The following is a 15,886-nucleotide window of genomic DNA, read 5'->3' as shown; positions in this document are numbered from 1 at the left end:
ATTGATAGATCCGACCACTCCGCAGCTGCACTCCTTAAGGTTGATCTTCATAAAGCTTTCGATTCCATTTGCTGGGATTACATTAGCGATATCCTCTTTTCCATAGGTTTCCCGGCCCCTTTCATCCACTGGATCGATACTTGTATCTCCACTCCCCGATTCTCCATCATAGCCAATGGATCCTCAGCTGGATGCTTCCCTTCCCGAGTTGGAATCCGCCAAGGTTGTCCCCTTTCTCCCTACCTTTTCTCTTTAGCCTTGTAAGTCCTCTCCCATATCCTTCAAACAAAAACTGATCAGCTTCTCATTTCCCCCATTCCCAAGTGCAAATCCCTAAATCTCACCCATTTTGCTTTTGCTGACGATCTCATGATCTTCTCTAAAGCGGACCACCTTTCCATATCATCCATACTCTCAACTCTCTCATAGTTTGAATCCCTCTCTGGCCTTCAGGTTAATCTCGGCAAGTCCACCATCTTCCTCTCTAGTATCCCGGAGCAGCTTCAAGCCTCTCTTATCCAGCTCTCAAGTTTCTCGCCTGGCTCCTTTCCCGTGGTATATCTTGGCATCCCGCTCATTCTCGGTTGGCTCACTAGTCACCACTGCCTTGCAATGCTTGACAACATTCGTAAGAAATTGCAACTTTGGAAGAGTAAGCTTCTATCCTTTGTCGGGCAAGTCATTCTCATCCGTTCTGTTCTCTAGTCCTCCTATCTCTATTGGAGCAGAATCTTCTCCGTTCCCAAGTCCAACATCCATGCGATGGAATCTTTATTTTGTGCCTTCCTTTGAAAATGGCAGGAAGCCTTGTGCTTCATCCACCCGGTCAATTTGGTCCTCCATCTGTCGCCCTACCTCCGAAGGTGGCCTAGGTATCCGTTGGATCACCGATATTAACTTAACTTGCCTTCTCAAAATCATCTGGAAAATTGCCTCAAAACATGACTCTATTTGGGTTAGGTGGGTCTACTCTTTTCTTCTCCAGTCGAATTCCTTCAGGATTGTTTCTATGCCCTCCAACCCTTCATGGGTTTGGAGGAAAATTCTCTTACTTCGTCCCCGCGCCATCTCGGCTATTTCTACCTCCATCTCTTCTGGTTCCTCCACTTCCTTCTGGCTTGACCGGTGGCATCCAATGGACATTCTCTTTAACCACTTTGGCCCCCGCACCGTCTATAACACTCATATCCCCAAATCCACCCCCTTGGCAACCTTCATCTCTAATGGATCCTGAATCCATGTCCCCCTGCCCATTCTCACACAGGTTTGGGAATCTCTCTTTACTCTCTCTAGCTCCCCTTGCGACCTCACCATTTGGCTCCCTTCCCCCACCAAAACCTTTTCCACCTCATCGGGCTGGAACCTTCTCAAATCCCATAGCCCTAAACCCCCTGGCCCCCATTGGTTTGGTTTCAAAAGCCACATTCCGCAACACTCCCTAACCCTCTGAAGAGCCTTCAACCTCGCTCTTCCCACCCAATCCTTCCTTATTGGCCGCCACATCCCCATTAATCCCATCCTCTGTTGGTCCGGTTCGGAGAATCTTGAGCACCTCTTTTTTTTCTTGCCCTTTCTCCAGATCTATACGGGAAAAGCCATTGCATCCATTTGGCCCCGTTCGAGGCGTTCCTACAGGTTTGGACAAGATTGGTCTTGGATTTTGAGAAAGTTTTCAAGTTCTTCCATCTGCGATTGGATCGATAAGCTAGTATTTGTGCATTGATCCATCACCTTCAATGGGAGTGCAATCTTCAAAGATGGACCTCCAAATCTCAAACTATAGACAGGATTTCCAATGCCATCTATTTTGATGTTTCTTCTAGATTGTTAGCTATTCCCCATCCCCCTGTTTACGATACCCCAAGAAACAGGCTTATTGTTGTCTCCTGGGGTCTTAGTTCTTCTTTTCGATCTTCTTCTTAAAGACCTTGTTCTCTTGCTTTCTTTTCTTTAATATAATTATTTATTCACCCAAAAAAAAATTTCAGGAAAAAACTTTTACAGAGTTACCAAGGCTCAACCACGTCTGGTTAACATGTACTTTCCTTTTTTAATGTTTCCTTCTCCCGTAGCTGTTAAAACCATGTATGCCATACAGAGAAGCTTCATTCCAATTTTTCTGTTTCATCTTTGGATTCAAAAAGTTATCTGAGTATTTTCATGCTTTTGCCACAGGTATGCATTTGAACTCTAAGATAGGTTGCTGATTCCCTAATCAATTTCTCAGGTGTACGCATTGCAAAATTAGTCATCTAAAGACACTGCTTGCTAGTGAGGCTCCGTTAAGACAACATGCAAGAGACGTAGAATACGCCTACAGAAGTATGCTCCTTTGTTGGTTGGATCCATGCCACTCTTGGAATCATATAATATATATTTCCTGAGTTGGACAAGTGCATGACATAAATGTAAATTACACCTATATCATAGAACAAATCAACATGAAAAGAATGCTAAGCACCTGTAACGGAAAAAGGCTCTCTCCAGGCAATTTTTCATCAAATACCTGTTGAATAAAGAATGCATCAAATGTCAAGGATGAACAATAACAAGAACAACTTAGACACACAGTATAAACCACATAACATACCGAACTGTCAATACCAATCACATCCATCATGAGGCGTAACAGGTTTCCACCATTTGCCTGCCCTGCTCCATTCTCCAATCGTTTCTGAGCCATTCTAGCCTTGAGTTTTGCTGCCAGATCATTTGATCCCACATCATGTGAAGTTCCATGGTTCGTATGTGATGAAGAAGCAAAGTTTGTGGTTTCAGATACCCGATCCTCCTGATTTCTGTCCAATGGTTGAAACAAATCATCCAAGGAAGCATCTCCCGGTGGATCACTAAATCTACTCAATTCGTTGCTTCCAGAACTGATCGATGCCTTCACACCCTAAAAAGGACAGTTCATTAAAATTATTAGATTGGCAATTCAACAAATGAAAATGCATGAATCCATAAAAAGTTTTTACGTTCCATTAAGAGGGTTTAATATGATCTAGTGCAGAAATTAATAAGAATGTTAAATCAATTTTTCTTTCATTAAAAATGTGCATACACCACCGATCCAACACATCACTCTGATTCAACAGCAAGAAGCACAATCCACAATAAGATCAAGAACAGCAAAAGCAATATCATGATAAGTTCTAGGAAGAATTGACTGTTGGAGGCGAAGACGTAAGATGACAGCATGAATCATAGCACAAGATTATAACAGGACACAGAATCACAAAAGAGATGCAATATAATTTTGAGGACACATTTTCTGCTACCAGAAAAGCTACACTTACAGATGAACTAAAATAATTAAGGGAGGCATCTCGCAGTGAAGCATAAGGGCATTTTTGCCAATTGACTCACTCTTCTTTTTAAATGGCTGCTGCTAATTGAGAAATGTAGTAACTACTATACTTGCTTACAATATCACTTATTCCCATTCACCCAAGAAAATAGTATCCCTTATTCTAATCAAGATTAAGTTACTAGTTTATAAGTGTGATGTAATTAGGATTTTTTGACTTGATTCTTACTAGGATTACTAATAGATGATGAAATGGCAAGAGCGAGATATGGACAATTGACAATTTCACAAAGAACTAAAGTGGGATGGAGGAGGTGGAGAGATGTGACCAAAGTTCTATGTGGCCAACACATCAACTTGTGGAATAACAGACCATCTACAACAAACAAGGAGGTGTAGAATGGTGATTGTGGATCATTTGGCAGCTGTAGAAAAAACTCTAGGAGACCCATTAATGAGGATCAGATACTGCCCAGGACCTCCTACTCCAACATCTCTACATTGCCGAGTAAAGTAAAGAAATCAGGCCCATTATTTGGTCTGCAAAGCAAACATTGCAAGCCTGCAGAAAATTAAAATCTATGAAGTATGGTTTGGTCTAATAGAATATTGAAGTACATGTAACTTGAATAGTCAAAACTATGCACTTCATATGAGTGAGTCATAGACTTTTTCACATGTCCATGCATATGCAAGTATGTCTCTTAAACCCACCTTATGGGAAAATACTAAAGAGAAACAATAGACAAATCTTTTCTTAAGAAAACTGGGGACAGATATAATCAAAATAAACGGCATAAATAGTGGAAATTTACCTTTCCAGGACTAATCTTTCCAAAGCCGTGTAAACCATTCTCAAGCACAGAACTACCTTTCCCTTCATTTTGTCCAGTTATTACATTTTTCCTTTTTGACTCTGGATATTCCACCTCACCATTCACTACTGATTCATACCGATTACCAACACTCGTTAGCTCCACTGCACTGGTGGAATCAGTAGAAGCCTCTACATGCATCGATATCAACTTTCCAGGACTTTTTGTGGAGAACTTGTCATACAAGGCTAACGTAGGATCAGGATCTGAGCCAACATCGTCTCTTAGATGAGCATGTTCATGAACAAGCTCACCCTTTGAATTCTGGTCTTTAGGAGAATTGACCATACCAAAAGCATCCACAGCTAATAATTCTTTTGTGGAATCCTCCTGAGGTTTGAAAATTAACCAAGTCAATTATCAATAATAGGAAGAACATTAAATTAAATGTTCCGATCAAGAAAGGAATTTTCCTTTAAGGTTCAACCACAACTCAGATACTAACAGCAAATGAGATGCCTGTTCCAAAGGAGACCAAGTTTCACACAATAAAAGTGATCAAGTTTCCAAGGTTCTAACCATTTTAAATTCAGAGGCATCTTTTTTCATATTCTCTGCAGGAGCAGTTTCACTGTTCCTCTGATCTCCATTTGAAATTTCTGCAGCCATAGAAATACCTTCCTGTATATTTCTGCATGAAACTAGAATTTTCAGAGATTTACTTATAGAAACTTAAGATTGAGAAATTACTCTTTCTTTGCACCCTCTTTCCCCCTCCATAATGTAGACCTGAGAAGCGGTCTGCCATGATGGGTTTGACAGTGAAAAAAGCAGGAGAATAGGAAGAAGGGAAAAGGAAATGGCATGATAAAAAGGGTAGAGTGGAAAAAGAGTGCTCACAAGCACACACAAACCATGTAGGCTCTCACAAACATAAACTCAGACCATATTTTCCAATCTGAAATTTTCATCCTAATACATTCTATTATTTAGAGAAATCCAGCTAACAAAGGAAAATAGTAAACTAAGAAACGGAATTTGACATGGAAATAATCTCCTGAGAATCCTACTAAACAAGTTAACCCTTACAAATGTATCCATCTTTCTAAAACTAAGAGAATAATACATAGTTACCAAAATAAACTAAATACCTAACAAACCCGTGACTCAAACTGGACCTGGTTCATCTAGGTCTGGAAACTCACTGGGTTTGGGTTGGTCCAAAAGGCAGTGTACCCCCCCCCGGCGCAAAAAAAAAAAACAACCCTCCCCACCCCAAAACAAAAAGAAGAAAAAAGAGAGATCTTGCAAGAAACTGACCCAAGAAATTCTAAAAATCCTTCTTAGATTATCACAGAAATTTCATGGACAGATGTTCCAAATGTTTGGACAATTATATTCATAGATTCTCAAGAAACGCTTCCCAGAAACAGAAACTGTCATGAAAGCAATGTCATTAATTAACAAGACCTCACATTACAGAAACCATTTATTTCACTTCCATTCACACTAATGATAGTGTAAGTAGCATGAAAACAGATCAAAACTCAGACCCTTTCTTTCCCTCTTTCCTTTTCCCCCGTTACACCAGTTGAATCTAAAACTGCATAAAGTGAAGCATTTCTTATACCCAACCTTTTGGAGCAAACGTGCTCATAAAAGGATTCCAAGTCAGCAAAAACAAATTCAAGTCTTATCTCCAGAATATCATGCAACCTATTAGTTCATATAAAATATTCATGACTGCAATAATGAATCACAAGAAAAAAAGAAAGAAAAGGGGGGGGGGGGGGGACTGTCTGGTGTGGATTCTGGGTTCAACTACCTTATTCAGTGTCATAGCTGGCCCAGAAAGTAACCAATGCTTCAATTAAGAGGTGTTATGGCAGTTATGTAAGTAAATGATGGTCAAGACCTTTGGATAAAGGAGGACAACCCGAAGGGCAAATCATGGTTCATTGTTGTACGTGAGGGATGCTCTGCAATTTCAGCAGGAAAGATGGACAATGAAATCCAACTAAAATAAGGATTTAACCATAAATACCACCGAGGAGGTCCTAAATACTTGTAAAAGAATAGTTTTTCTTCACGATTAAGGAACAAGAACCAGCGTAAACAATCTTGGTTGCAGAAATCCCAGTCAAGGCAGATCCTACCCAGCTGAAACTACAGGATTAAATTCCTAATTCAAAGAACCAAAGATCTCTTGAAAGCAACTAGTTTCCACACCAACAAAAGCCAGAAACCTAGTTAAATTTTCCAAAAGATATACAGACAAAGCATAGTTATCAAGATCACAAGGCGATCATACTGTTGGAGAGGGTCCAAAAAGCAAGGCCACACTAACAAGGTGTTGAGGCACCCGTCTAGGCACCCAAGGAAATTATGGTGACCAAGAATCTTTGACATGTAGGTGTTGTCATCGGTTGGCAACCTCTTAACAACCATGGAATGGAATGAATAGTAGCACTCTTATTGGTTCAAATCTCTCTAACCACTACGTCCTCTGTCAAACTTGACAAGCCAAATAGACATAGATTATGAAATAAGTTCCCCAAGTTTCAGGCCCAAATAGTGAGATATTAGGGAACTTATACCAATTCTTCTAAATTCCAAGATATTGTTAACAGTAAATAGAGAAGGTATTAAGAAAAATGGAGGAAACAGATAACAGAAATTTAAAGAAGAATTTAGATCTGGGAAAGTAGTTGTTACTCTCTTTTTTTCCTTTTTTTTTTTTTTTTTTTTTTTTTTTTGGGGGGGGGGGGAAGGGAATAGATCTGGCTAGATGAACCTGGGAAGAAGGAAATCACACTGAACCAAGAGAAGAGTTGAGAAGATAAGGGATAGACCTGCGCAAACAGCTGTTGGCAGCAATACCTTAAGAACTATAACTCAATCTACAATTCCCAATTGTAATTTACATGCCTATTTACTTTTTAAATAGGTTTCAAAGTGGAGCCCAAAACTGAAAAAGTTCGAATGCAATTGACACTCTTATCTCCAGCTGAATAGAACCAAATCTAACATAAAAGCAAGAAAACAACATAAATATTCCTAACCATCCCACCATCAAACTGATCAGACAGAGAGGGGTGCAGAGGGGATGGAGAAAGAAGGATTGAAGAAGTAGAACATTAGGGACATTTATAAAGAGGAGGGGGAAAGAAAAAAAGGATCATCAACAGGAAGCTACAACTTATCATTGACTACCTGATTGTTTCGCTGGAGTGCCGAAGAGAGGACTGCAAAGCAGGTCTTGAGTTCTGTATCCATGGATGCAGAAGTAATGTCTTTGCATCTGGTCTCTGCCTAGCGTCCTGAAATATCTTCTCAATGTCAAATAAAGCAGTTGAATAATAAAGCAACATCAAAGAAATGTCTTTAGACATGGTAGAAGCTCAGCCTGAACCATACATCTCACTGCTAAAAAGCGATTTGAGTAACAACTACAATAAGTTGCAGAAGTCATGGTTCACTTAAATGTTACGAAATTATAGCCCAATAGGTACAACCGTACAATCAATCCTTGTCAGCTCAAAAGAAATGCAATTCTGAGAGTGAAAAGTCATATACCAATATGCACAACACATTTATTATGATTTATATGATCTCATAACTTTTTTTGGGGAAGAGACATAGTCCATAAATATTTCATGAGATAAGTTTCTTAGTAGTACATGTTTAGTCACATTTCGAACTTTTTCTCTTCCTAATACATGTTTTGTCACATTTTGAGCTTTTTCTCTTACTAGTACATGTTTTGTCACATTTCAAGATATACAGTATCGAGATTTTTAAAAAATGTTAAGAGGACTCAAATAAAACCACAGATCCTATTTCATTAGATATGTGTACAAATATAGTTTTTCTGCCCACGGGATTTAAACCACAGATCCTGCTCTGTACCCAAAAAAGATGTCTGCAGACTATTAAGACGCAATTTTGAAAATTTTGAAACCAAATCATTAAAAAAAAAAAAGAAGACCAGGCAAAAAGCATGGAACTAGGTCTTTACAAGATATCTCAGTTTTACGAAGGTCCAAAACAAAATATAGGATGAGTCAAGGTAACAGCATCTCACTGAGATCTAGGTATTTTACATTCAATTCGTATGTTTCAGTGCTTCCCACCAAAAGTGGCTTCAAATCCCTCCCCCACCCACTCCAACAAACCCCCCCCCCCCCCCCCCAAAAAAAAAAAAAAAGAAGAGAATAGAAGAAAATTGTACCAACTCATCAATAGGCAGCCCAATTCAGTTTTTTGGCTAGCAAAAGTAGGTCTAAAACTAAGCCCTTGAATCATTGGAAAGAAGGATTGAAAAATAAAAGATTTGACAATTCCATACATCACCTTCTTAAAGCACAGGCGCAGGAAATCAGTAATTTCAGGGGAAAGATGATCAGGTATTGGTGGACGCTCATCCTGCACACAAAGCCAATTCATTCAACTGTGAGTTCATAACAATATCCAATGCGCAGTGACACTGATGCAGTAAGTCCATCTTTTGATGGGAATGATGATTAGTATTTGTGTTTGTGGATGTTCATCCTACATGCATAAAGTCAACACTAAATTGAGAGTTCAAGATAATTAAAAAAACAATGCTGACTCTGGAAAAATACTAATAATTCATAAACAAAAAATTTCAGAAAAATAGAAAACAGCTACAGAAACAGAACTCCATAAAATTAACAACAGAGATTCTCTTGTCATTTCAAAATTAAAGTAGATACAACACCTTCTTGAAAGAAATCAAAGAACCACTGAACCATTATACTATGTAGTATATCCTTACTGTATCAGTACTCTGTTTAGCGGGACACTATTGTCATTACAGACCTTTTGTGGATGCATGTGCATGTATACACCCTGACCCTGAAATCCACCACTATATTCTTATGCCTCACGCCTCACTTAGCTGCTTTTTAGTGAGCGGGCAAGCAAGGAGTTTTCCCCATTTGTTTAATTCATCTCCAACTCTTGGGAAAAAAAGAAAAAAAAAACCTTGACCAAGCTCTCAGGTCAGTGGGGAGATTTCTACTTCCAATCAATCATTTATTTGTTCTGCTCTCTTTCTTTCTCTGTTCTGCCCTATATAGACACACACACACCCCACACACACACACATATATATATAGAGAGAGAGAGAGATGCACAACCTCTGTATAATGCATACATGAAATAACTCATCATTCTGGGCTATCTAGGTATTTATTATCAAAAATAAAAGCAAATCATCCAGAATAAACCTAAACCGAAATAATGCTTGTAAATATAGACAAAAACAGACCTGGACAATACGAAAAAGTGCCGGCATTGGCTGGAGATCATAGTAAGGAGGAACACATGTGAGAAGCTCTATGACAGTGCAACCAACACTCCAAATATCAGATGCAGCACAAACTCCTGACATTTCAATCACCTGCATTGGGAAGCAGTTTATATATGCTTGCAATAATATATTATATCCAATTTTTTTGCTGCATAAATCCATGAGTTGGCATTTATAACAATGAAAAATATTCTTTTTCTTTTGCTATTATTTTCTAGGACGAATGATGACTGTTTATCAGATTTTTTTTTCCCCTCAACCAATATTAGAATAGCAAAACAAGAGTTATGCCTGGTTTACTAACAGGTCAATATAGAGCATCCTAGTGCACGGGCTCCCACTACTGCAAGATCTGGGAGTGGCAAATGTATGCAGCCTTGTGATACAGTTTGGCTGCCTATAGCAAACTAAAATAATGGGCATAGTTAGGGTATTTTATTTACTTTTAGTTACTCCTTTATCAAATCATTATTTAAGTAGCTAGTCTATGGCCAGGCCTTGGTGAAATGGTTAATAGACCACAATTTTAGCCTGAGGCCAAGGCATAGAAACAGCCTCTCAGCATAAATTACAAGGGTAAGGTTGCATAGGAAAATTGTGCTCCCCCCTGCCCCCGCCCCGCCCCCGCCCCCAAGAACACCACTTGTGCAGAAGCCTTCAGCATTGGATTCACCCTTAAGGAGCTAGTCTAAACCATTTACATGAACAGTAATCCTAGTTCCATTATGAGTCCCAAATTCTTTTTCTGAGTCCTAGTTTAAGTTTGAAAGTTACTTCAGCCATAGTGACTTCAAACATAGATATAATTGCTCAGGTGAGCGCATGATATGATGGATACCCCCCCCCCCCCAAAAAAAAAAAAAAACAAAAAAAAAACAAAACAAAACACAAAGCATTCCATCGAATTTTTCAAGTTTCCACAAGCTGCCAGCTTCAATCTTAATTCAAAATTCTTCAGAGTCGCTGGATTTTCCCACAAATTCAAGTATTAGCTTCAAGCCTTCACGTTGCTTTTATTTCCACGTTAATGAGTTGAATCATCCCCAATCCCTCATCATTTTCTTCTACTCCTCCAACAATCTAACCATAGCTTTTGTTTTTCGTCAATTTTCCCACTTCCCCAGAGACCAATTCCTCCACCAAAACAGCCTCAAATCAGATCTGAACACCCCTTACCACCCTCTTGACATTTGACTCAAATCTGTTCAGCAAAAACCCTGAACCTTTCAAATTCCATCTCTTACCTTCTAATTTCGTGAATCAATGATTACTTTCTATCCAGCCATACCACAAAATTTCAGACTTTGACCACATCAACCCCTCCCTGTGAGGAAAAATGGGGATCCCCTACGCAGCCCATTCCATCCATCAAAACCCAAGCAGCCCCCATGTCTAGTTCTTCTTTAGAAAACCTACAACTCACCCAGCGCAATTCAAGTATCAGTTTTGTACCATATATGGATCTATTCTTCCCCTCCTATAGCTGCACGCTCGATCCCAGATCCATCCTCGAATTCCAACTAGAAATCATACATTCACTCAATCTTCAATTTCTACAAACACAAAAGGCCTAACTCTAAATTTCTAAAACTTCAAATCCAGTAAAATTCCAATATCTGTGAAAGATCAAATCTTCACTGGTCAACCCTTTTACACACGCCTGAAATTCCCCTACTATTAAACCCTCATTTGATTGACCCAAGGTTACGTTTGCAGGAGCTGTTTTCAAGTTTCAAGCCTGCTAGGATTGTACTGAAGTTTTCTGATCCCAAGTAGTCTGGTTCAAAAAAATGTTTGGGCAGTTGCAGAAAGTGCTTCAGTCTGGCTAGACAATTCTTTTATTTTTATTTGATGGCTATAAACAGATGTTATTTGAGGGTTCTCTAATTTACACTAAGAAAATGTTTCATTAAATAAATAGGCAACTAATATCTGACATAACACAAATCTTTTTCAGATACCTCAGGGGCCATCCAGTACGGCGTTCCAACAACAGCAGAATGTGTGTTAATATCAGCCTCCGTTAGCTTTGTTGCAACCCCAAAATCGGCAAGCTTGACAAGACCCTAAAAGAACGGATCATATAAAGAAGTTGCATTCAGCAAGAGTCCAAAAGACCAGAGAGAGAGTGAGAGAGGGAATGAAGAAAATGCATTTAGCAAGTACCCAAAAGCCTATAAAGAAGATGAAAGAGGGGGAAGGGGAGAACCAGATAAGAAGAGCCTAAATCTGCAAATATGTGCCCAAATTATCATATTACTTCTACTTGCACTATACAACAGCATCTTTCTGTAAGATACACAAAATGTTCGAAACTACAAAATCCAGAAGCACAATATATTTCTTTTTTGAGGAAAATACTAAGAAGCACACATAAAAGGATAAAAATACAATTTCAAATATCGGGAAGAATGCCCTGCTAAGGGGCAAAGAACTTCAGGCATTACATCCTCCCCCCCCCCCCAAAAATAACCCTCATGGCCGCAACATCCAACCATCCCCCCCCCCCCCCCAATTAGCCTAAATAAGAAAATTACCTCTTTAGTGGTCAATATATTAGCACCTTTGATATCCCGATGAATTACACCTTGCTCATGTAGATAAACTAAACCTTCCAAAACCTGCCATTCAAGAAAAATCCCCATTACAGAAATTAAAGAGACTGGAAATGCAAAATCCAGTGAAAGGATTCAGATACATTATAAAGAGAATTCCAGAAAAGAGATCAAATGGGAGGAGAAACCAGCATGAATGGATGCCTACAATGTGTTCTATTTAACGTTATTTGGAAGCCCTAAACAAGAATTAAACATGAAAAATATCCAATAGTATTAATATATATATATATATATATATATATATATATATATATATATATAGAAAGGGAAAAAGAAAGAAAAAAAAACTATATATGCAAGTTTAGGTCCTGATCCCTTTATGCTGACACGTGGAACATTATGGGTGCCCCAACCTGTGAACAGGTCCGGTAGCCCCAGACTGGAGGCTTTTCCAAATAGACATGCATGCTTGTGCATTAACCTGAGCAATATAAACAGCAACAAGTGACTCTGGAAAAGGTCCAAATTTGTTGGGCTTAATGATGTTTGCAAGAGAGCCATTTTCCACATACCTACAAGAAAAACATTCAATTCAACAATTTAAAATGTACAAATGTGCATCGTGAAGTTTCTCATATGTTTGTCACTCGCTTGGTCTTAACCAAAGTAATTCAGGTTAGTGAAGTAAATTGAAAAGTACTTACTCAAGAATTATGTGTAGGTGAGTCTTTGTCTTCGAAGATCCAAGATACTTCACAATATTTTTATGATTCAAATTCTGCAAAGTAAGCAAATAAATAAATAACAGATTGATTCCCTAACAAAGTAACATAGATAAGACCTGAAGTTCCTATCTCAAAACATGGTTCCTAAACACCTGAATTTCTCACATTTGAAGTATCTCGAACCGTGGTTGTTAAGTTTCATATCTTACTCTTTGGGTGCTATAACCACTTACTATATTAGTACAGACCAGTATTAACATCATTTGACAAATGTCCCTTGATTTATTTATTAAAAAAAAAAAAAAAAAAAAAGCCCTAGCTAAAATATGAGGAAAGGCCTCCTTTTCAAGCAAAGTTTTCTCCTCTAGCTATATGCGTTAGCATACTCCAATGACTTAGCAAGCACCGAACTAATTAAAGCCAGCACTTACTGGAATCTACATGCACTTTTTAGGCATTATACTGGACTCTAAAGCATCAATGATCAGCTTTAAGCCCACATTTACTTGCACTTATAATGTATGAACTAACCAAAGACATTCAAGATCAGGTTCCTTGGGATATGCTTTTTGCTGATGATATTGTTTCTAAAGATGAGACACAAGTAGAGCTTAGTACCAAGTTCAAGTCATGGAGAGCAACTTTGAAATCAAAAGGCTTTAATCTAAGTAAAATGAAGATAGAATATCTAGTGCATAACTTAGGTCGTGATCAGGAGAATGACATGGTTTGAGATCTCGATCCTTGGTCCCTCAGAAAACCAAGATCTCGGCCGAGATATGCTAAAAATCCCAAGTCAATTTGACCAAACTCAAGGGTCCATCTCAGTGGGTATAAGGCTCAGTTAGGGCAAGAACTTCGTATTTATCCTATTTTAAGCCTTCTAAACCCAGTGGTGACCTTAAGTTTGCGAGAAAACAAAATTGCTGAAGCTTCAAATTTAGCATTCAAACCACAAACCTTCACTGATAGCTTCCACGTCCTTCAAATGACAGCCAAACCATCAAAAGTCCAGATCCTCTGCACCCAGGCAGCCCATCCTCCCCATCCTAACACATGGTGTGCCCATGGTAAACAGGCAGGCCTGTGTCAGCCCAAGTGCCCAACTGTGAGGGTGAGGGGATGGGAGGACAGCCCGCCTGGGTGGAGAGAATATGAATTCAACCATCAAACCCTAAGTTTGATATAATCCTAGCATTCAAGTGGAACCCACACCAGTTTTGGCCTTTTAAATTTGGAGTTCTCTTCATTGTTTGATGGAACCATGAGAAAGAAAAGTAAGGTTCTTCATATTCCCCCTTTCTCATAATCATAATTTGAGTATTTTGATCCTCCACAAAGCAATCCCACCCACAAGAAATTTGAAGGAAGCAACCAGTCTGTCTAGGATTTCAACGAAAGAATGTTATGATATTCTAGCTCACAATTGAAACTTTGGATTTCTGAGCAAGAAGACCACAAAAAGCAAGAGGAAGTGAGTCAAAGATAAACTTATCTTTCTATTTTTTTTCCCCAAACGAAAATATAAAGATCAAGGAATTGGACCAGCACATCTTCCCACCCCCCCCCTCCTTTTTTTCTGATTTCAGCTTTGGTGCTAAGAGAAAGAAGAGAACAAGAGATATTGTAACTAAAGTCAAAATATCAAGAGAGCAGCATCTTTGTTTCCAATGCTGCTGTATTTCCACAAACTCGGTTTGATGCTATCATTGAGATTAAAAATGGACAAGTTTATATAAGGAGCTTGCTGGACGAGGGATGAGTCACTGCATTCGAGACAGGAGTTGATAAAGATTGCTTAACTCTCTCATTAAGGGAGGTTCAGAACAAGGACAGAGGAACCCATGCTTGCTCTCAAGTAGACACTGGTTTAGCAATAGGAAAAGGAAATAGTATAAATTTACAACATATGCAACTTGACAGGCTAACTTGGACTAAAGTCTTCCCAACAAAGCAAATTAAACATAATATATGGAATTTACTCATTAAATATTTCACTGGATAAGTAAATTGCCCAATAAAAGAGCCAGCCTGCTAACTTAACCAGTCTGAATCACGATATAAACCCAAGGGACAGTTTATAAGTCCAACAGAATTGGTTCAAAAGTTAAAACAAAAATTTTGAAATTTCAGTCAGAAACCAGATAAAGGGCCAAACCCATTGCCAAAAGGCTTCTGCAAAATCACAGTATGGGGGCAGTTTTCCTACGCAGTCTTACCCCCAAAAATTTTTGCTGGGGCCTGGGAGGCTGTATTGATGCCTTGACCTCAGGGCTACAACTGCAGTTCAAAACCATCTCGCCAAAATGTAAAGGCAATATTTCAGAAATTTCAGCCATTTCATTTCCATAATTTCAAAAACTCAGTCTAAAAAATGCACTATTTTCTTGAAGTTTCACTTATTTTGACATTTTACACCCCAAAATGCCAGCAAAACATGTAAAAAACAATAAAAAAAATGTTTTGGCAAAATTTCAGTCTGGCCGAAATGGCCTTCCAAAATAAGATTTAATGCTATGTTACAACAGGATATCATGCCTGAATGAACCAATCAAATAGGCAATTCAATTCCACAACAAAGACTTCGTTAGGCCATTAACCATCTAGGGAAGGATCAGTCACCTTAAATGTCTATTCCTAAAGGTCAAACCCATGCTAACATATTTTCACACTAAAAGTGAATAAAGTTTGACAAAGAAGCTCATGGTAAAGAAATGGCACCTTTAGTAGATCAATCTCTTGCTGTGATGTAGAAGGCATCCACCAACGGAACAAACATTGCAAAAGGAAAGTAGTTAGCCGATGGAGCATCCGAATTCAGAAAAAGAATAATAAAAAAAAACCATTTTGCACATTGATCTTATCCAAAAACAAAAAGAGGAGTCATAATAGAAGAATATTCAAAACTAATTAACATAAAGCAAGGGACTTTCTCTTGAATAAAACAAACTTATCTTAATCTGTTACAAAGTTTTTTTTTTCTTTCCAAGGAAGAAAAGAGATTACTTCTTAAGCTACAGATTTGATTTAATTTCTCGATTAAATATGAACATTTCGAAGTTCCATGTTAGTATTTTGGACTTCTTAATAATTTCATCACAGCTCTATATCTATCCAGATTTTGTAGTTCTCCAAAAATTTAA

The 15,886-nt window shown here is 38.5% G+C and overlaps 1 protein-coding gene across 3 annotated transcripts in view; it reads right to left on the bottom strand.

Moving 5' to 3' along the window:
- The window catches only part of LOC149020876 (MAP3K epsilon protein kinase 1-like), a 39,460-nt gene that overhangs the window by 21,666 nt on the left and 1,908 nt on the right, over positions 1–15,886 (bottom strand). Inside the window, exons 3-14 of one of the 3 annotated variants that reach the window (XM_089149096.1) lie at positions 15,465–15,485; positions 12,723–12,796; positions 12,500–12,590; positions 11,998–12,081; positions 11,422–11,526; positions 9,419–9,550; positions 8,479–8,550; positions 7,339–7,445; positions 4,705–4,816; positions 4,126–4,515; positions 2,591–2,899; positions 2,462–2,506 (exon numbers count right to left, since the gene is read on the bottom strand). In XM_089149096.1, coding sequence (XP_089005222.1) covers positions 2,462–2,506; positions 2,591–2,899; positions 4,126–4,515; positions 4,705–4,816; positions 7,339–7,445; positions 8,479–8,550; positions 9,419–9,550; positions 11,422–11,526; positions 11,998–12,081; positions 12,500–12,590; positions 12,723–12,796; positions 15,465–15,485 — 1,542 coding nt within the window. Of the gene's footprint in view, positions 1–2,461; positions 2,507–2,590; positions 2,900–4,125; positions 4,516–4,704; positions 4,827–7,338; positions 7,446–8,478; positions 8,551–9,418; positions 9,551–11,421; positions 11,527–11,997; positions 12,082–12,431; positions 12,591–12,722; positions 12,797–15,464; positions 15,486–15,886 lie in introns of those variants that run through there. The other 2 variants (XM_089149097.1, XM_089149098.1) reach the window with 2 other exon arrangements.

Source organism: Hakea prostrata, chromosome 3, assembly GCF_041222555.1.
Source record: "Hakea prostrata isolate BN-2017 chromosome 3, UWA_Hpros_2, whole genome shotgun sequence".
In the NCBI taxonomy this organism is placed as follows: Eukaryota; Viridiplantae; Streptophyta; class Magnoliopsida; order Proteales; family Proteaceae; genus Hakea; species Hakea prostrata.
Note: the sequence above shows the minus strand (reverse complement) of the source record. Positions and strands in the feature narration are given on the sequence as shown.